Here is a 21,800-nt window from a genome sequence, read left to right on the forward strand (position 1 = left end):
AATCTTCATTCATGCATGTTGTTCAAAAACATCATTTACGGCATGAATTTATAATAAAGAATCATGAATGTCTGCGAAAATTCGCAATGATACAAACATTTAGTTGTTCATAGTAAAGATAGTGCACTCATCTTCAATTTCAAATTAGTAATTTGTTCAATATGAAGTTTGTTTATGAAGTAAGCTAGTAATAATATTAAGTTACTTTAATATTCGGTTTAGTAGATAAGATAACAATGAGATACGATATTGAATAAGTTGAGTTTATCTAAGATTAAATTAGTTGTATGGAGTTAGATTGTTATTTATGAGATATAACGTAATCTTAGGCTCTTAGCATTGTGGAGATGTTCCAAAATACATGTCACGGATTGAATTTGTGCAAAAATGGCAACCGAACAGAAGATAAGATTAAACATAATGCTATTTGGTTACGAGTAAATATGACAACACAACGAACTATTATTGTTATACACCAGTATCCACTAGTAACCCAAGAGGTGTGGTCGAGTGGCATGAGACTCGTCCATCCTTAACCAAATGGTCAGAGGATCGATCGCCGGTGGATACCCTGTTAGGGAGATTTAATATATAGAACAGAAAAACGGATATCTGAAAGTCGTGATAAACACTTTCAGATCAAATCAATTTCGGTGGTTCTACCAAAGTTATTTGATCGGATAAAATTCAGAGTATGCAGAAAATTCATATGTGTATTCGAGATGTGAACCAGACGAATTGATCAGATTTTGAAGAAGATGAAACGATGCAGCTGTTGACGAAACAGTGCATCCGTTGGGAAAAATTAACCGAAAATAACTAATTTTCAAAGGTTTCCGAAATTGCAAATTAGTCCTTCGATTTTCAGAAATTACATTTTCGGATGAATTTCTGAAACAGCAACTTGGACCCCGCCAGGGGCTGCCGCCCCTTGGACCCCGCTACCCGGGGGCGCTGCCCCCGGACCCCCGTTCATCTGTTTAGGGGCTTCGCCCCTAACATCATAATGAATTCAAATAAGCGTGCACTCCGCACCTCCATACTTAAATGATGTATCATTATAACAATAACCGATCAATCAAGTTAATCCAATTACACTAAAATATCCAACATATCCTTGGTAATTAAAAAAAAAAAGAATATATCCACTAGTATACTGTATTATCCCAAATTTCAATTTTCATTTATCTACAATCATATCTGTACTCATGTTTACAGAAAAGCTTAATGGTACACCAATTTTAGTCTTTTACCGATAAAAGTTTGTAAAATTAATCAACCAACCAACATCAATTAAATAGAATGTAAAGTGTGAATGGGTAAAAGTAAATAATGATTGTATTTCTGCAATACATGCTGAGAAAAGCAAAGTAGACAAAAACTCAACTTATCCCACACCCAAAAATTTATTTCATAGTTTGCTTCCACAAGAAACCATAGAAAAATAATTGCATCAATAGTTGGTCAACAAGGATCTTTAACAGTATCAATTCATTCATTTGAGGGACAGTGGGTTTTTAATGAAAAACTATTTAGTCACAATTTATCAAACATAAGGCTAATATATTCCTAATTTAAAAGTGATATATAAATAAAATAATAAGCCTGACTTATTGCATTAATCGAATTTCCAAGTATAATCTTCTCCACATCCTCAGGAATCTATAAAAAAATTATGATCAATCATAATATAATCAAATAACATTGGTCAATAGATGTTTGCCTATCCTATAATGTACACAGCCTCAATTCAAATCTTAGGTAGTAGTATCAATTTTTTTCAACTACCCGTTTCATATTTTATTATTTTTGGATTAAATTTGGGTCATTTACTATTAAATCTAGTAGTATTATTAATAGAAACTATACAATTTAATCACAATATGGTCAATTTCAAATACTACAGAGAGAAATACTAGGAGGAAAAAAATACTATTAGAAGTGGATATTTTTAGATAAATTGTACTCCTATGTAATTTGTAATATTCATAAATGCTTATTGCATATTCAAAGCAACCGTACCATGAAAAGAGGATTGAATTGCACGCTTGTCTGAGCAAAATTCAAAAGACTGAGAAATATTTGTGAAATGGACAAAACAAAATTAAAGTGGAGAGGGATGGGCATTTTATTTTTTGCTTTTCTATTAATTCTTGCCTTAGAAAAGCTTACATTTTTTGTCGTCTATTGTAAATGAAATTTATGTCGTTGATATTTCAAATATAAAAAATCATATGGGTTCATAATTCTCATACCAAACCTAATTCATCAAGCTTTTGAGAGAAATGATAAGCTTCCATTAAAGTAAAAAAAATAAATAAAGCGCCACTTTAGAAGAGTATATTTAATTCATGAGATGGACCTTATTTTAAAACGTACGCAAGGAGTGGACATTTAAAATATTGTCACTTAATTAATTGATACTCCCCCCGTCCCGCTTTAGCAGTCCCATTGACTTTTCTGCCCCTTTTTGTAAAAATGATAAAAAATAGTTAAAGTGGAGAAATTAGTAAAGTAAGAGAGACAATAATGTAGATAAGACCCTTCTCTATATTATTCTCTTTCTTAATTTACCATTTCTCATCTTTAACTATTTCTTTTATCATTTTTACAAAAAGAGAGGAGAACAGTCAATTGGACTGCTAAAGCGGGACGAAGGGAGTATTTTTTTGTCATAGAATTCCATATAGATGAGCATATACAATGACGAATTCAAATATAGTCGACTCACCTCACTTTTCGCCAAAAAAATTCATTATATCCGGGCATTAAAGTTGTAACTGATCACACGATACGGTAACTCCAGCCCAACCCCTGGGACTGGGGTTTATTTCACTTTTTCTCTTGCGATACATTTCTCTTTCAAGTTCACGATTACATTTTTCATTGTATTTGATCCCACGAGTTGTGTTTTCTGAGTCCGACACAGAAGTGCGGGGGACCAATTTAAAGATATTGGGTTGGTGGTTCATACACACACAGGCAAATGAGTTCACGAGACATTGTTTAGTTCTTTGGAGCCATGCAATTGACCTTGACTCCCTATCGCTTTTTCACTAAATGTTGCTTTCAAAACCTTACCTTTTTCATATTTCAACGTCCAACATTTCAATTTGCAACCAACCAAATCATCACATAATAGTAGTAGTAGTACCCACCGATATCATTTTGCAGATTTTGCGTCACATCCTTCAAATTTATTCCATTATTATAATTGTAATCATTATTTATCATTTAGGACAGGGTCTCTCTCTTTGTCTCTGTTCAACCCTCTTCTAAAATTAGAGATTTTGATAACAATAGTAAAAAAAATACTTGAAATAATAATAGTAGAAGAAGTGAGAATTTTTTCTTCATTCAACATTTTACAACACAAATTATAAGAAATACGATGAATATGACAGAAAGAGTTAATAAAACATCGATCATCCTTTATATATATTTATAACTAAATACGAATAAATGAATTAATATATTATACATTTACTAAAATGCATACATATAAGATATAAATTGACTGATATTCTAAAATAGTAAAATAAGATTCTATCATATTATTTACTACCAAAAAATAATAGTAGTAATTAGAAGATGATAAAGAAAGTACATTGCTTCCATATATAACATAATAGTAATAGACATCTCAAAAGTTAATAATCTCTCTCAACATTATGTCATGCATAAGTTCTGGCAAAATCAAAGGTACAAATAACTTAAGCAGCTGCTGCAAACCAGTGCAATTGTCATATAGTTAGGAGTTTGATCTGTTTCTTTACACAAAAGACCAGTTCATGAACATGAAAGCTAGGCAGTGATTGGCGTCGTCGTCGTTCAGGACCTTCCACGCGACGGCCTGCTCATACGCGACGGGCCTGCCCATGCTCGACACACAAACTCCCGCTGGCAGATAGGCAAAACCCTAACAGAAATGCAACGGTAGATATTGAATACACTCATCACAAGGGGAGGAAAACTAGTCGGTGAGTGGTAGCCGTACCTGCTGCATGATCTTGGAGAACTCCGAGAGGAGAATCTTACGACCGGCTTCATCTAGAATCTTCTCCAGCATTATGTCCTGAAGGGCGACCAGGGTCGTCTCCAGCATGTCGAGCCCTGCCTGGTTTGCGAATGTGAAAACTGCAGATGCCTGTCATTTTTATGAACAAAACATAGATGAACATAGAGAAATAATAGAAGAGGTTTTAAAAGTTAAACTAAAAGATAAGATGACTAACATTCATCTTAACAGTGCAGCACATGATTGCGTCGCTGTGGTGCCAAAGTTGTTTAAGAACAGCATCGCCTGCTTGTGAGTCGGCCTGAAGGAGTTCCCCACCGGTGTGCACACTGGGATATAATCATAAAAGTTAGCAAGTTCAAATAAAAAAGCTCGTTCCTTGCGGCTCTTCTAAATATCCAGAGATAAAAAGATACCTATAGCTCCTGCATATCCACTGTGCCAATGTCACAGCCTCGGGTGAGCCTGGGAGAGGCTTTGGTACCATATGTGAGCTGAGTTGAGACGGGGCTATGGCCATGGCGACTCTTTGAACTGAGGCAACAATGCTTCGTACATATTGACGGGCCATAGCAGCAACGCTCTCTTGATAGTGATTTTCAAAAGTGAACTGGAACGCAATGGTTAGGACGGACCTAAGGTTGTGGTTGCTCGTATCAGCTTCACCAGCTGAGCGAGGTCCACCATGTCCTACATCGAGGGCTGAAGCCAAGTCCAGTGTTCGATTTGCTGCAGGACCATCCTGTATCATAAAGAATAGAATAATTTATAAGAATAACGAGTATGCACGACTTTAACATGCAATTGACCGAGAGAAGCTAGCAAGGAGTAGCACCCAACTGATTTAGGTTCCAATGGAATGACACGGAAACCAGATGGAAGCAAAGGAGCATCATCACCAAATGATTCATCTATCGGTGCAAAAACAAGCTGAGCGCAAGCCCCAGTGGTTGTCTCATCAATACCACTGCATAGCTGCATGGACAGAGGGATACATTCACGATATGAACACCATAGTCAACACAATTTAGTAAATGACATCTACAAATCTGTTTTCCTATTGTCAGACCTGTAATAAGTACATATCTCTCGACAAAGCTATGTCTTCGGGGGAGAATGCATGGCCCTCCAAACGAACCACCTCCAGAAACTACATTTTGAAACCAATTATTCCACGAATTGCCATTGAGAGACAAAACAGATAGGCGAAGGAAAAAATGTGTTCATAAAAGTACCTCTTCATGCTCCACTGTCTGCGCCAGAGGTAAAATGACTTGGCTACTAGGAAATCCACCAGGCTTTGAACATGGAACTGCGTAAGGGCTAGCTTTAAGAGAAGCAGCCGAGTAAACATCAACGCCATAATCAGCCCACTCCGAACGATGCTCCCTTAGGAAGCGAACAAGCAAAGCAGGGGGCACATTCTGCATCGAATATATATTAGGGATGTTATCGAAACTATCCATCTGGAGTGTAATAATAAGCTAGAGTGTAGATAAGAGATCATGATGGCATTGGAAATGAAAAGCTGATGTAGATTACATCATTTCTTTGTCAAGAAAACGATAAACAAAACTGACCTGGAGAAGCATTGATGCCCGTGCACATAGGACTCCCCCAAATGTTGGGAGCATTGACAAATTGTTATATTGAGAACCAAGAAATTTGCTCGGGGAAGGGTTAATAGCAATGGTTACATCTTCCACTCCATCGCTGCTCATTATGGACCAACCATCATCAACAAATCCATTGACAGCATCATTGAATCCCCTAATGGTCATTCACCATAAGCAGGCAGCATCAGAAGAATAATTGGAAGAAAATGGGCATGAGATCATGGAAACGCATGACCGAGTTAAGCATTTTATAATAATAGCGGAAGTCATTACTCACCTACACAACCTTTGACTAAATGCCCTGAGAACGGCAGGTTGGCGACCACCTGAGTACTGGACCTCCCCACTGGTTTCTTGAGCTATTTGTCTTATGTGACGCAAAGCCTAAACAATACAGAATGAGTAATTTGTTACATACATAATCAAAGACATGAACCATTAAAGACACTAAAATGAAATGCGAGGCAGCTAACACCTACAGCCATAGTCATCTTCTGTGCAAGAATTTTGGAAGATTCGTAGAGAGGCCTCAAAACTTCAGGAACACTGGAAGCCTGTTACAAACAATCCCATGATATATGACACCAGTGAATGATGATGGACAAACATGTAACAAGTCAAAATGCATTGGAAGAGCAGAATGAAAGCCTCCTAAACATAGTTGGTGAGTTCTTACATCAAAGTCAATGTGATCGACAATGTGGATAATTGATCCGCCACCCTCACAAGGTCGGATCAGGTATCCACTTGGTAGCATTTCAGATCTGACAAAGCAAGTGGCAGGGGGCCCAGCTGGACCGCCAGTGGAGGATGTTAATGACCTCTCACAAATCTGCCAAAAAAGGTTATGCTGTCATTAAAGGCAACACCTGCTGACGGCATACAGATGCTTGAGACTCGCCTCCTTTGATGTTTAATAAGAGAAAATTAATATGAAATTACAGAAAATAGGTAAGTGCCAGGATAGATACCACTAGACTGCCATCCTCCAAGCTAGTAATATATCTTAACGTCCAAAAGTCACGAGCAGATGCCAATGTTGTTGGTGCATATACCTATGGATCAGAGTGGATTTATTTAACATTTTATGAAGCTGTTATTCTATATAAGTTGCCTGAGGCCAAAGCTGCACAGAACAACATACAGACTTCCATCACAACAATTGTACCTGCATATATACAAGCTCTATAGTCCCTCCGTTTCCTGTGGGAATTGCACTTGCTATATCAAGGCAACGGCAGTCACGGAACCAAGAGAGACGATCTTTAAGAATTTCAGCAACCTACAAAGGAAAGTTAGTCTGAGTAGAATTTCAAATGGGAAAAGACACGCCACAGATGATGGGCAACATAAAGAAAGTTCGATTACTACCTTCGTGGGTTCAAGACTCACGAGGCCACAGGCTCGTGCTGCAACCCCACTACAATTGCGGGAAACAGCGACGATGCCAATAGAATCCGGACCAGGCTGCACACGTCATATAAGAGATGTTACCATGTAAAGCTGAGAAAAAAATAGAAGACAAACCAAAGCATTACGAATCATTTACCTTCATCCCAATCATCTGTACCCAGTCGACAGCAGTTCCGGTAGCCTTACCAAGAAACTCTGCCAGGGTCTCCTCAGCAATTGCGAGAAGACTACAAAGCCACAATTCAAACATAAAAAAAGATTAAACGAAATGATAAAGAAGCAAAATCAGTTCAAACTTCTCGAACCGCCAACACATGAAACCTAAAAACATCCAAAATAGTAGGCAGCAGTAAGATAGTTACCCAGCTGGGCTATTAGCATCCCTCTGAGGATGCTGAGGAGTTGGGTTTTGCTGTTGTTGCTGACCACTCATAACCACCGAGTCACAGCTAGTATCAGTGGTCGAGTTAACCTGTTAAACACTAGTAGAATCAGTTTGAAGTAACATAATGACAAGACACAAAAGCCAACTGGTTAGATTATTAAATTAAAACAATGTAACATACTGTACAAATAATACTTACGGTGTGCAGCTGCTGACGCATGTAACCATTTTCATAAACCAGATGCGAGACCTGGTTCTGAAGGCGGTCATTCTCTTCCATAAGCAGCTTATTCATGGCAGTCAGCTTCCTATTAACAGTCTGGAGGCGAGATGATTCTTTCCTCTGTTTCTCCCGGCATCTACAAAAGATAAACAAGGAAGTTATTCATTGCTTAATGCAATGCATACAGGATATTTTTTTAAATCCCACGCATAAGAGAGGATAATAATGCAAAAAGCAAAATACCAACAATCTGACAGGTAGAGTTTATTAATAAATGTATCATGAATAATCAACCGAGCAGTCAGACTTCTTTAAAACAACTCTGTGACTCCATATACTGAAAATTCAATAAAGAACGAGCATTTACAGTTTAACAATACTAATTGCATCCAGAACAAGTGAGCTCGAAAACTAAAAATTAATGTTTAAAAGTCGTATAAAAAAGCAAAACCTGAAAAGTAAACTTCTTAATGATGACTACCAACTGGAAAACTCAGTAGTGTTCAAACCCGGAGAGAGATCTGATGGACATTTATTGTATTCATTGAATTAAGATCTATAAAGAAAGGGACTGGAAGTGAAGATAAAGCAACTAATAACATGACTCTTATGATGATGAAGGCCCATCTGAAACATATTGACTGGGCACTAAGATATCAAATGGCACAAATTTCAGACGCAGATTTCATGAAAAATCAGAGATTTATCCGCCGTGTAAATGTTCTTAAGCGAAAAAGCAATCCAATTTTACCTCCCAATTCGATTAGCTAAAAGAATATGAGCCCTCAAATTTTTCCTAATGGACCATGTACAGAATACTAAGTTATTTTGTGTCATTCTTCCATTTCAGGTGTTCAAAAATAAATTGAAAACCGCCATTTTTTGAAGAAGTGCTGAGAAAAACGTTTAAGGTTTGGAACCAGAAGAAAAAAAATATAGTAACTCTTGTTTAACAATTTTTTTTCTTTCCAAAATACTAAATCTAATAGAGGAGGATGGATAAGCAAACAATAACTACATCATTCCAAAAGAACCCCAACGATGAAAAAAACACAAAGAACTTTTCCAAATCCTTCAAAAAACTCCACATCCCAGCTCCCAACAGCCTTGAGAAACATGTGTACCTGCGGTTCTGAAACCAGACTTTGATTTGTTTAGGTTCAATGTTAGAGAGAATGGGGCACTCCCTAATGAGCTGCTGCCTCCTCAAAGAGCTAGGCTTGGGGCATTCAGCATAAACCCTCTCGAGCGCATCAACCTGCTCCGGCGTGTACCTCACATACTTGCTCGCATCCAATTGCTGCTGATGCTTGCTACTGCCGCTGCTGTTACTACTGTCCCTGTGCATAGAAAGCGCCATCCGAAACACCTCCTCAGAAAGACTGAATCTTTGGTCGTGGGAAGAAAAGTAATGGCGGTTTAGATGGTTGCATGAACAGGCAGGCTCTCTTCACACAGAGAGCCTACTCTCTCACTCATCAAGATTGTGGCTTTTGCGTCTTGGTTATCTTCTCTTTCCTAGACTAAAGAAGAGAGAGAGATATAGAGGAGAGCAAGGCAGGAGAAGGACTGCTGGTGCTGTTTATTGGAACAGAGGTCCCTTGGTTTTTATCCAAGACCCCAATCTCGAGAATTTCAGAGAAAGTGAAATTTGGAGAGAGAGAGTATACAGTGAGATAAGAGGGTAGATAATAAAGTCAGTCACAAAACCAACCCACAGGACACAGGAAAAAGAAAAAGAGGGAATTTCAGAAGGAAGGAAACAAGAAACAAAAAACAAAAAACAAAAAACAAGAAACAAAAAACAAAAAAAAGAAAACAGGATAGACTAATTCCGATTCAAAAAACGCCAATAATTTTGACCACTTGATCAAAAAACGAGTTGCAGAGGCAAAAGGGGTTAAAATCGTTGAGGAAAGGCCAGATTTTTTTGGGTCTGAAATGGAAAAGCTGGGTGAGTAATATCATCAAACACGTTCAATGCAATCAGTGAGGCGCATATAATGATTTATTAAGAAAGGGTATTCGGATTTACTGGAAATTGGGAAGTAAAAAAAAGTGCACAAACATGGAAATATTAAAGAAACACTGAACAGTGAAAAGATGGAAGATAGTAAATAGAAGGCAGAAGGGATGACTTTATGGGAAGCAGACTGGCAGCCCCATTTTTGGACAAGTAGAGCTTCTAGCTGGTAAATCTGTAGCTTCTCTTCATGAGGAAAAAATATTAATTCAAATCAAGTAAACAGATCTTCCCTCCCTCTACAATCTCTCTCCATTTGTATGGTGAGGATGATTATGAGGTGTACTTACTGTCCACTGGCTAGTTCAGTAGGCTCAAAAGGTGGAGATTTGTAACAATGAGCGGGTGTTCGAATTCCACTATCACCGTGAGGAGACTGGCACCTCTCGGGCATAAGCGTGAGGCCTCTGTGGATGTGGGTCTCCGGTGTGACAGTGGGTTGAACTCTCTCCTCTAGTGGGCTGTTGAGTACCGTGATTTAACTCCCCTCACTGATGTCGGGGGGCGTCTGGGGTTGGCGTTACAACCTTTTTTTAACAATAACAATGATTATGAGGTGTACTGTATTTGATCAAATTGGTAGAAGTATAAATGTAGTTGTACATATAAATTAGAGTCCTATACTCGTCGGAACGTAGAAACGGTCGTAGTTGGTATTTAATGCGATCCTTGTGGGCGTTCATATACCAAATTTAATTGAATTTTTCGACTTACCGTGACCCAGTCATGAGATAGGCTACCGACTCGACTCTATTCGCAATAACGGTGAAGTTTGATAAAATTTTAGTTCGTCCGTTACCTTTAAAAACTAGATAAAGAAAATCCTGAACTTTAAATTTATTCGTAATTATCACTGACAATAAAAATTAAGTGAAATTATATCTGAATGTCATGCGGGAAAATACATGGACGTCATCGTCAGTGAATTAAATAATGTCGTCTATCCATAAACAAGCTCACGTTGTTCGATTGGAAAATATCATTCAATATATTACACATAGACGATCTTTTTTGGTCTTCGGATTTTTTTGACCAAGTTTTCAAATTATGAGACAATCCATAATATGACCATATTCATGATTTTCGACAATTTAGTCTAATTAATAAACTAGTTTTTGGTAGATCATCACACAAATTGTATATAAAGGTGGGCCAGTCCAAGGATATTACAATAACTTCATGGGCCTACAGGCCCACATGCTTCGATCCACAAAGAATGCTGCAAAAGCCTTTAAAAATATTTCTAATTCTATTTGTATTATGATTAATAAATAAACGTAGTCATTTTATGATTATTATTTCAAATTCAATTATATAAGAAAATAAATAAATAAAATATCCAATATAATTATAAAAAATAAATCTCTAACTCAGCTTTTCTAGTTTTAGAAAGTTACTCCATCCTCTCATAAATAGTAGAGTAATGTTTTCCACGCTTATATTTAAATTATTTAATACATACTCCATATATTGAATAATGGAAATACCTTGGAATTAATTATTGATGTCCCAGCATGCTTCCACAAACATGATATCATTATTACGCTTTCATGCACTAAATTTTTTGTTGGGAATAGGACCCACGAGACACTAACATATGTATAAAATTTTGAATTATCACATTAATTCTCCTAATTATATAAGTATTCCCATTGGTAGATTCCTCGTATAAGATCCATGTCAATTGCTCTCCACATCCCCTGCAACATTGGAGCATCATAGTTGTTAGCATTATATATGAGTGTGTTTGATTCAAGTATACTCTAGTTATATAAATAAATACTATAAAAGTTAAAATAAAATATGAAGTTATGATATATACAATAAATACTCTATAATTATATATGTAGCTTGTTATATGTATGTGTTTTGAAATTATTTATTTTAATATGGCGACACGTTGACAGTTTGTTCATTATGGAGATGAAGTGCCACGGGGCTTTTCACAAAAGTTAGAAGGCAAATGTTTTAAATATTTTAGAGAAAAAAAAAGTATAGGGGTCATATTATAGGGAAAAAAAAACTATAGTTTAGTGGGAAAATCGAGATTAAATAAGGCAAACTTTAAGTGAAATCAATTTGAAAATAAGGGAAGATAAAGAAGCATGTGACTGCTATAAACAGTGGAATAAATAGGCATTTTTCATGGTTAGTTGGTTACTTAGCAATGATTATACTATGAAGGCTATGTCAATAGCTTCGGTATATATTCGACTAAATTTCGATTAATAATAAGGTAAGAAATTAAAAAGTAATGTATTATTTAATGGATAAACTTATTGCAAAAAATGAAAATTGAAAATGACTTAGAATCGTGTGAAATGATGTGATTTTGGAGGCTTGAAGATTACACTCCTTTTTACTTGTACTAGGTATGATAAAGCTTGATTAACACTTTTATAAAAATTAATACTTATTCCGTTCATATAAAATAATCTCATTTTAGGATGTCAATACAAAATAGTATCATTTCTATAAATAGAAAGTTTATTTATCATACTTTAACTATTTTTTTCTTTAACTCTATTACTTTATCTATTTTTTCTTATTTTATCAATTTCTCATTGAAAACTCGTATCATCCACAAATAAGACTATTTTTAGTGAATGGAGTAAGAGAATAATTACTCCCTCCGTCCCGCTTTAGCAGTCTCATTGACTTTTCTGTCCTCTTTTTATAAAAATGATAAAAAATAGTTAAAAAGGAGAAATGATAAATTAAGAGAGAGAATAATATAGAGAAGAATCTTATCTAAATTATTGTCTCTCTTACTTTACCATTTCTCCATTTTAACTATCTTTTATCATTATTACGAAAAGAGGGCAGAAAAGTCAATGGAACTGCTAAAGCGGGACGAAGGGAGTATTAATTAAAATCAACACGCAAGTACATTAAAATGTGCCTTCCCTCAAAAGAATCCTAAGAGGTATGAAAAAGCAATTGATCTTTAGATTTCTCACTAGGTTGACATTTTGAATAAAGTGTTTCACATTTGCAAAAGCATCCAAAGAAGTGTGCGAGAGAGTTGTCAATAAACTTTATTAGCAATGTTTATATTATGTTTTATAAAGTATTAGAATGTGGGTGATTAGTGGATGCTTTGATGAATAATATTGATGAAACGATGTAAACAAATTGGAACAATGAGGAATTAGTTACTATGTAACTGAAACTTATCGGTAATAAATAATATAAACGAGACACATAATTGACTTTTATGGTTTAATTAGTTCTTCAATGATACTTAAATCATAAATCTATTAGTACCCATTTATTATCATGTACTGTACTAATCACTATCCAAGTTAATAACACAATGCAAAAAATGGTGTGTGACCCTGATATCCAGATCATTTACAATTATTATCATTTCAGAGTATCTTTTTATATAATCTAGGGAAACTATAAAATTCACATTATATTTAATTTAATATAATTTAAAGAAGGAAAAATATTGGGTGTGGGCCACAATATGGGTCAGGCCCACTTGTTAATGTCTCCATATCGCAATCTGATTGCGTGATTTAGCAAAATTAAAGAGACAAAAGTGCTAGTCGCTTGCAGCCGAAAAGCGCTGGGGCTCTCCTTTCCCTCATGCACCAAAAGCGTGTTTTCTCAATAGAGAGAGTGTTGTGCTATTCGAAACCCCACCATCCACCTGTCTCCCTCTTTCTTAAATTTTCCATGACTTTGCTTCCATTTTACATCTCCAATTCTCTCTCATGCACATATATGATAAGAAACACAAATTGTAATTCATACATATTTCAATGAATTAATAGACAGAGGAGAGAGTGGGCCATGTTTTTAAAATTAATAATAGTTAGTTGTAAAGGTGAAGAAGAGCCAAGAGGGATGGTAGAGAACAAGAAAAGAAAAACTTTATGGTAGTAATAATAATAGCATAAAATCATGGTATAATACTTCATTACTTTGCCTGCCATTATTATGAGTGATACCAAAGATTATGAATTTTATTTGTCAACCCTTGGCATAAATGGAACAAAAAGTAACCCAATATTATGGTTGAGAGTGACTCTTCAAGTTCTCAACCCATCCAACATTCTAGCTCCCAACCCCCTAACCTAATTGCATTTTTATTCGGTACTACCTTCATCCCGCGTTAACGGTCACATTTACTTTTCTGCTCTCATTTTGTAAAAATGATAATAAATAGTTAAAGTGGAGAAATAGTAAAATAAGAGGGAAAATAAGATAGAGAAGAGTCTTCTTTGCATAATTCTCTCTTTTATTTTATTATTTATCCACTTTAACTATTTATTATCATTTTTACAAAATGAGTGAAGAAAAGTAAACACGACAGTTAATGCGCGACGGAGGTAGTACTTACTATACATTTTTTCCCATAAAAGATTAATAAGATATTTGATCATTATACTATCTTTTTGTTACAAGATAAGATACTGTATCATTTGTTGTTTCCAAATAGAGTTATTGAACCTAAGATTGGTAAAACATGTTTGGTATGACACTAGATTTTCATTATACTATTATTTATTCACAGCTACCAATAAAATATTTCAAACACATGGGGGACCTCTAATGTCACTATTCACTACATAAATAGCAATAGAATAAAATATGAAAAATAAACGAAAATTTGAGAAGGAAAAATATCCCAACAAACAAATATTGAGGTCAAGGAGAATCACACGTAGCAACAAATAGATTGTTTTTTATGATTATTCAATGAACCATAGGTGGAATGAAGAAGACAAGAGAACGCATGTTTCAATGAGACAAAATCCAAGGAGCAACTTGAAATGATTCAAGAGAAGAAAACATAGGGAATATTTATAGATAACATATTACTACTATAATAAATAGCAAAAGTGAAGTAATTGTGGCTGTGTTGAAAATTTTGAAGGAGGGTATCCTCTCTATACCCTTTGAATTTGGTTTGATTGAGAGATAATTGGCATATCATGTTTGTTTGAATAAGACACACAACACACTATCATTATCTTTCACACTTTGGTCAACATCTCAAAACTAATCATACAATAATAAATCACACCCCAAAATTACGACGCAAAAATTAGTAGTATTTGTCGTTTAATGAAGTTGACACTTTTCTTCACGAGTTTCAGTTAATAAATAGGAAATTAAATATGGATATTTCGATATAAGTTTGATTTTTCACCTTATTGGGCTTAGCTAGGCCTATTTGAGGAAAATATATGTAAATTAATTCGGCCTAAATAGGAACTTTGTTACTTGCTGAGGCCCATTTATATGAAATCGACGCGGCTCTTGCTGAGGTCCATTTATTTGAGCAAAGTCTTGTGACGTTCAATCATACCAAGCTTATTTTAAGCTTTATCAAGGCATTGTTTAAGCAATATCTTGTGGTGTTCAATTTTACCGAACCTATTTTACAATTTACTATGATATTCGAACAAAGTCTTGTTGCGTTCAATCATGCCAAGCTTATTTAAGGCATTATTTAAGCAATGTCTCTAGGAGTGATCAAATTGGATTCTCAATTCAGAGAGACCGATGCCTAACTCATATACACGGGTTTCGATCAAACAGATTCTCGATTTAAATAGACCAATGCCTAACTCATATACGTGGGGTTTCGATCAAACTGGATTCTCGATTTAGGGAGACCTATACCTAACTCATATGTGTGGGATTTTTGGATCCTTATATCCAACTGGTCCTTCATCCATATTCAATTTATATCATTTAACCTATTAAACTTCATGATTTTGGCATGTTGCAATGGTTTTTTAAGCCCACTATAAGTGACATGTTGCCCATATCTAGTTATGTAATTTTATGTTCAACCTAAGAAGGGAATTTTAGCAAGAGTGACACAACTAGAGAGAGAAAAGCTTGAGTTGCATCAATGCTAGAATAAAAAAAACATGAAACTGGCACAGCAACCTGAAATTCACATTCTGCTGAAACGCTCCCTACAAAAACCTATAAACTGAATGTACACACACGAAACTATGACTTAAATATCTATGAACCATCATCTTAATGAATCTGCCAAATTCACACGAGATAGTTTCGACTGAGCTACTTTCGTTTCGACCTGTTTAAGCTACATCTTCTGAGGGCGCTCTTTGGGGGGCATCTTTTTCACCGTTGAGGTTGATACTGTCGCGATATTTCTCGCTAGACTCAACATCTTTCTTCTTCAGGTTGTCATTTTTTTTCTGGAATCGACCCCCGTTTCCCCGAGCTCGCCTCAGTGCATGCAAGTGCCGAGATTCATGCAAATATGGCTGCAAGAATAATCAATTAGTATGACAAATGCCTTATTTCTAAAGGGAAAAAAGTACTACTACGAGAATTAATGCAATGATGGCATAACTCATTGATACCTTCCGAGGCTTGGATAGTTTATTTTCTGATTCAGCCTTAGCACGAGACTGGCGACGACGCAAGATGCCATGATATTGCTTTGCGTTAACAAAGACAGGCTCCTCAACTGCTTCTGTGGGCAATGGCACACCAGCTTGCTGAATTCCCATCAATTGCAAATGTACCTGAATTAAGTGGGGATTTAGAACACTTGGGAACATCTGTTAGGAATATGAGACGAGCATAACAAGTACCATAGGTTGCGCAGGATAAGGTTGCGCTGGATAAGGCTGGGTTTCGTAAGGAGCAAATATGCTCCTGTAGTACGGGTCAGGATATGGGTAAGCTGTTTGCGCCTGCAAGTATCAAGAAAGTAGAGTTAAATACTTAACTAGCCTTTATCAACCATCAAGCAACATGGCTAATTGAACCAAAAATAACATCTTCAGAGATTATACAGTTATATTCTACAAAGGGATCTCCTTAGATTCGAGAGAAACATGAAAAGTATTGTCCAGGAATACTATGACAATAGTGATGCAGCAGAGACTAACGTATTCTGTAAGAGCATATAACAAAAAACAGATGATGCTGCATTTCATACTCAGATAGTGATACTTTTACAATCAGTAATACATTCAAACTAATAAAAACACAATTAGCACAACTAACACCATATGTAATACCATTACATTTCCAACTCCAACTTGAGCAGGTGGTGCATAGGGCATTCCTGGTGATGCAATACCAGTTGCACACATCCCTTTTGCTGGAGACAAGGGCTGGAGGTAAGACTCTGTGTGGTTTTGTTGTTCATCAGCCTCACTATTATCTGACAATTATTCACATCACAAAAACTAGTAAGGAAGTCTAGACAGCCAATATCAAAACAGAGGGCATTGCGAAGTAAGAAAGTAATAGCAATGGCAACATTGAGTACAATCCTGCTTAGAAAAACTCCAATTGAAGATCTGTAAATATAAAGCAGGTAGCTGCTGAGTGCTTACTCTGCCTAGCTAGATAAGGTTTTCCAAATAAATGTCCTCTATGCTCTAAATTTTGATGAATCAAAACACATAAACCACCAAAACATACTAGCAAAGAAAGTAATTTCTTCACATAAATTAACCTGAAAGGCTGTGAACGGAAGATGTCATAATGCTGAATGATGCACGCAGACCTGCAATGCAGAAACCAGAATCCAATCAATCACAATTAGGCGACTAAGAAGGAAATCAACATCCAAAACGCATAAAATTTTAGATGAACTCAACGAAAGCTCAGCACAAACATACAGGCAATCTTCACGAATTTCCAATCAATAATCAGCCCCGTCACGATTTCAATCACATTGAATCGGCTCAATTGAGACCAGAACAATCCACTAAGATTCAGAAAATTCAAAATCAAATCCAATTAAAATCAAGCCCCTCCAATTCCAGTAACGCACCAAAGTCCAAACGGATAAAATCGAGAAATCGAAACTCAAACAAAAAAATTGAAACGAAGGGGATTTTAGATTTGATAGAATTGGAGAAGTGATAGTTAGGGTTTGAGATTACAAAAAGTTTTACCTGAGTGAAGGGAGCTCGAATTCACGGAGGTTGCTGCACGACCAATAATTCTCTCTTCTCTCTCTCTCCCTCCTTACTTTCTCTCTCTAGCGATATATATTGCTGGAGCTCTTATTCTCTGCAGTTGAATGCAGATGGAAACTGTTGTCTCTATCCGAAGAGAGAGAAACTAATGAGGCGTCGAATTTTCCGTTTTTACCACGGCATGCACTTTTGACTGCCACGCTGTAACTCTCCAATGCCATTTATATCCGGCGGTAATTTCGATATAAATTAAATTTTACTATTGGCCACAAATCTTTTTCTTTTAATTTAAACAGAAAACAGATATAAGTGGAAAAAAATATGAACAATCATCAATTAATTTAGTATTTTTAACTTGAATTTTTTTATTGGATTTATAACTTTTGAATTTAGATTATAAAATCTTAAATTTTCACTTGCAATATCCCACGATAGAAATAAAAAATAATATGACAAAATTAAACATGATTGGAAAATAAAATCATAATTTTAATTTAAGAATGTCCGAAATTTAGGGTGTTACAGTGACAATATTTGATAAAATGACGTCATTCTATTATGATTTTAGATTATGACACTGGTTCAATCAAAACTAAAATTAAAAAATACTATTTTCTCCGTCTCATTTAAGATGACCATCTTTCTTTTTTTTATTTTATCCCACTCAAGATGTCCACTTTTCAATTTTAGAAATGACATCCTCTTTCCTCTTCCCTCATTAGAATATTCAACTATCTTTTTCTTCTCTACTTTATTCCACCTAACAACACTCCCTAAAATCTCGTGTCACTCAAGAATGTGGTCAAATCTTGAGTGGGACGGAGGAAGTATGAGACAAGTTAAAAATCAAATATGAATATCTTGAAGTAGAGAGGTATTAAATTAAATTTATCATTTTGTCCAACATATTGTTCTTCAAATATAAATACTACTAATTGACTATATTACACAATCATATAGGAGTATAGTTTTTCGGTTTTTCCTATACATAAAATGGGATACATTCGCTTCACCAAATCTATGCAATAAAAGAAATTGTTATAAATTTTTTATTCCTCTTTCAAAAGCAAGAATATTACTTTAAACCTTTTTTAACTACAGTTTAAAAGATAAGTAGCCCCACTAATTTGAAACCTAATCATAATTAATTCCGACTTATCTCCGAACTATGGGGAAATGCATCGCGGAATATGCGCCTATAAATCGAGCCTAGGGAATATCCAACCAGATTTCGCCACAACGTTAGCGTCCTCGAATTGATTGATGGAGGTGACGGAAGGCGATGGCGGTGTATTGGAGCGCGACCGCAGGATATAAAATCCGGAATAAAAAATTGAATAAAAAAAGGGCGAAGTTGAATATGTGGCGGAGAGGTGTGTGGTCCAGTGGTACTCCTTGATTTGGGCAGACAAATCTGAGCTAATCTCAGCCACTACCTTTCGCGGGGCCCGCATTCGGAGAAGATGACCTCACACGTATGTTTTTCAACATAATTTGTGGTTGTGTTTTGATTGAGTGAGGTAAGTCTATGTCGAGTTTGGAGTCGCCTAGGCTCGACACGTACATTCGAATTATTATCTTTTTATATTTTATTAAATACTCCCTTCATACCATAGTAGTAGTGTGTCATTTTTGTACATTCCATAGTAATAGTAGAGTCATTTTCATTTATAGTAAAAGTCAATACATTTTTCCACACCTTCTTTACTCTCTACTTCCTCCGTCCCACTTTAGGAGTCCCGGTTGAGTTCAGCACGAGTTTTAAGAAATATAAAGGAAAGTTGGTGGAAAAAAATAGTGGAATGTGGGTCCTATTTTTATATATTAGTTTTATAATAAAATATGAGTGGAAAAAGGTGAGTGGAATGTGAGGTGTATTACCAATTATGGAATATTCCAACCGGGACTCCTAAAGTGGGACACCCAAAAGTAATAAACTGGGACTCCTAAGGTGGGACGGTGAGAGTATTACTTTATTCTCTCTTCATCTCTCAACCTTTTTCATTTTCCACTTCACTCTCCCTTTACTAATGTCCTTGCCGAAAAGAAATGCCTCCATTACTCTGGAACTGAGGGAGTAAGAGAAAGAAAAGTAGATGTGGAAAAATGTGTTTAAGACCCTATGAATTGATTAAAACCTCATATTCATACTCGAACCACGACGATTTAATAAAAAATCCTAAGCTAACCCGAGGATTCTCCGAGTAAGAACCCTCGGTTGATCACGTATTTCATGAATTAGATAAAATGACTAAAAAAAAAGAAAGATTTTTCTTTTCTCAAACGGGTTGCATTTTTTTTGCCGCCGGATACGAGGTCAAATATTCAGTATGAATCATAGTTCAAATATTTATAATCTAGTTCATATAGTTCGTGTTCCAGATACTTGAATAAATATCCGACGAAGTAGAACCATCTTTAGACTTTTACTAAAAAGATAAATGACTCTATAACTATGGAACGTACCAAAATGACAAAATGACTGTATTACTGTGGATCGGAGGGAGTATTAAACTCCATCAAAATTTTCTTGTAAAACAAATTTATTTTAGAGATAGTAAGAATGAATTTTAATATGAAATCAATAAATTATAAAAGAAAAAAAAGTTAAATTAGCGTTATTGTAAAATAATACTCCCCATTTGTACAAAATCAAAATAAAAGGAATGAAGTTTAGTGAACAAACAAAACTAACTAAATTTTTTTAAAAGAAGGTTGAAATAACTAACTTGTTAATTGTAAAAAAAATACTAACGTATTTGTAATTTTCTCTATCTTCTTCGAACTGTTTAACTAAATTCTGGCGCAAGGCAATGTCGATTAAAAATCTCAATGTTATTTATGCCTTTTGCAATACACGAATAATAATTTCGTTCGGCCCTTTTGTTGAAATTATTTTTAAGCTATCTTTGTAATCCACACACTTGTTTTACAACTACCCAATGGTTATTACTATATGTTTTTATTAAAATGCTAACATTAGGAATCCAATAGAACAATAGGATCCAATATGTTTTATCTTTATGTACCTTATTATATAAATCAAGCTAGGAATTTAACATTAGGAGATAAATTACTTAATTGTGGTGTATTTCTAGGTGTAGGCATAGCAATTGTAGCAATGACATCGAGGGCTATCAGGGGGAGGAATCTCTCTATTGTGAATGCTCTAATGGTAAAGAATTCTACCCCAATTCTTGATTTTTTTTTTGATCCATGAGACTATGATTCAACCCCAATTCTTGAGTTTTTAATCTATGAGACTATGACAGGAGTAGTATCTTTGAAACTCATATGTAAACTTTATATAAATAAAGAAAGTAAGGTTTTGGGCCCTATGCATACGTAAGTTTGGGCCAGAGGTTTTTTCTAAATGGGTTTTGTTGAGTCCAGCGTAAATAGACCATCAGTTGAATTGGGCCGTGAATATCTAACTTTTAAACATTTTTTTATTTTTCTAAATTTTATGTTTTTCCTAAATCAAAAATAAAAATTGACTCGTCAAATAAAACCTTATCTAACAATATTAATTAATTAAATAAATAAAATTAAAATTCCACATTATCATACTTTCATCCAAAGTTCTCTCTTTAGTCTCTCATTCTTTCGGTCATTCAAAATTCTCGTGTTCCTTTAGTTCGAATATGTTGTGTATTCTTATCTTTATGCTACAACAAGATTTGTTTGTGTTTTTTTGCCAATACGAGGTTGAGAAATTTGGGCAAACCATTGTGAAATAAAAGGAGTGAGAAAAGAGATAGAAGTAGGCCACATGGATAGTGGTGATGTGATTTTTTAGTATTAAACTTATGTTTGGGATAAAATAAAAAAATATAGAACATCTGTATTTTATTGAAAAATAATTACTTAGCAATTGATCATAATCGTAATTATTAATAATTTATTTTGAGTTATTATTAAAACTCCATTTATTAGGATGAGATCGATACCCTGCCGTTCCAACAAACACAGAAAATGGTGCTGTTCTCAAAACGCATAAAATAGAGAATGAGACGGCATACTCTATTCTGCTCCTATTAGTACTATATTCTAGACCCTGCCCATGGTTCATGAACCGGCGGTATCGGTTCGGAACCGTCGGTTCCGATTTTGGGAAATATGGAACCGGAACCGAACCGTGAGGCTGTTTCACGGTTTCGGTTTCGGTTTCGGTTCGAAACTGCC

The 21,800-nt window shown here is 35.3% G+C and overlaps 2 protein-coding genes across 4 annotated transcripts; both read right to left on the bottom strand.

Moving 5' to 3' along the window:
- Positions 1-3,592: 3,592 nt before the first annotated feature.
- Positions 3,593-9,869, bottom strand: PHB (Homeobox-leucine zipper family protein / lipid-binding START domain-containing protein). The gene is made up of 18 exons (XM_048085936.2): positions 8,780-9,869; positions 7,632-7,791; positions 7,410-7,519; positions 7,184-7,274; positions 7,006-7,101; positions 6,803-6,916; positions 6,606-6,689; positions 6,311-6,466; positions 6,114-6,188; positions 5,912-6,018; positions 5,599-5,788; positions 5,254-5,442; positions 5,088-5,168; positions 4,859-4,993; positions 4,435-4,760; positions 4,236-4,347; positions 3,998-4,147; positions 3,593-3,919 (listed from the first exon to the last, which is right to left on the bottom strand). The coding sequence occupies exons 1-18, from the start codon at positions 9,013-9,015 to the stop codon at positions 3,773-3,775; spliced, it is 2,559 nt and encodes an 852-aa protein (XP_047941893.2). The 5' UTR covers positions 9,016-9,869; the 3' UTR covers positions 3,593-3,772.
- A 5,660-nt stretch (positions 9,870-15,529) lies between these two features.
- Positions 15,530-17,742, bottom strand: LOC125186546 (nuclear transcription factor Y subunit A-7-like). 3 transcript variants are annotated; one of them, XM_048082928.2, is made up of 7 exons: positions 17,592-17,742; positions 17,313-17,401; positions 17,147-17,197; positions 16,704-16,849; positions 16,272-16,373; positions 16,038-16,202; positions 15,530-15,938 (listed from the first exon to the last, which is right to left on the bottom strand). In XM_048082928.2, exons 3-7 carry the CDS (start codon positions 17,172-17,174, stop codon positions 15,750-15,752), a joined length of 630 nt encoding a protein of 209 aa, XP_047938885.1. In that variant the 5' UTR covers positions 17,175-17,197; positions 17,313-17,401; positions 17,592-17,742; the 3' UTR covers positions 15,530-15,749. The 3 variants fall into 3 exon arrangements, with proteins under 3 accessions (XP_047938885.1, XP_047938884.1, XP_047938886.1); XM_048082927.2 differs by lacking the exon at positions 17,313-17,401 and having other exon boundaries at positions 17,592-17,737; XM_048082929.2 differs by lacking the exon at positions 17,313-17,401 and having other exon boundaries at positions 16,710-16,849; positions 17,592-17,735.
- Positions 17,743-21,800: the final 4,058 nt, after the last annotated feature.

Source organism: Salvia hispanica, chromosome 5, assembly GCF_029641045.1.
Source record: "Salvia hispanica isolate PSC_SH4W2 chromosome 5, Shi_PSC_v1, whole genome shotgun sequence".
Taxonomy (NCBI): Eukaryota; Viridiplantae; Streptophyta; class Magnoliopsida; order Lamiales; family Lamiaceae; genus Salvia; species Salvia hispanica.

Excerpts from the sequence above, each read along its gene's own strand:
- PHB (XM_048085936.2), bottom strand. The coding sequence starts at position 9,015 with ATGGCGCTTTCTATGCACAGGGACAGTAGTAACAGCAGCGGCAGTAGC. Across the intron at positions 7,275-7,409 it reads GATGCTAATAGCCCAGCTGG|TCTTCTCGCAATTGCTGAGG; the intron begins GTAACTATCTTA and ends GTGGCTTTGTAG. Across the intron at positions 5,789-5,911 it reads TTTAGTCAAAGGTTGTGTAG|GGGATTCAATGATGCTGTCA; the intron begins GTGAGTAATGAC and ends AATGACCATTAG.
- LOC125186546 (XM_048082928.2), bottom strand. The coding sequence starts at position 17,174 with ATGACATCTTCCGTTCACAGCCTTTCAG. Across the intron at positions 16,374-16,703 it reads TTGGAGTTGGAAATGTAATG|GCGCAAACAGCTTACCCATA; the intron begins GTATTACATATG and ends TGATACTTGCAG. Across the intron at positions 15,939-16,037 it reads AACTATCCAAGCCTCGGAAG|CCATATTTGCATGAATCTCG; the intron begins GTATCAATGAGT and ends TTATTCTTGCAG.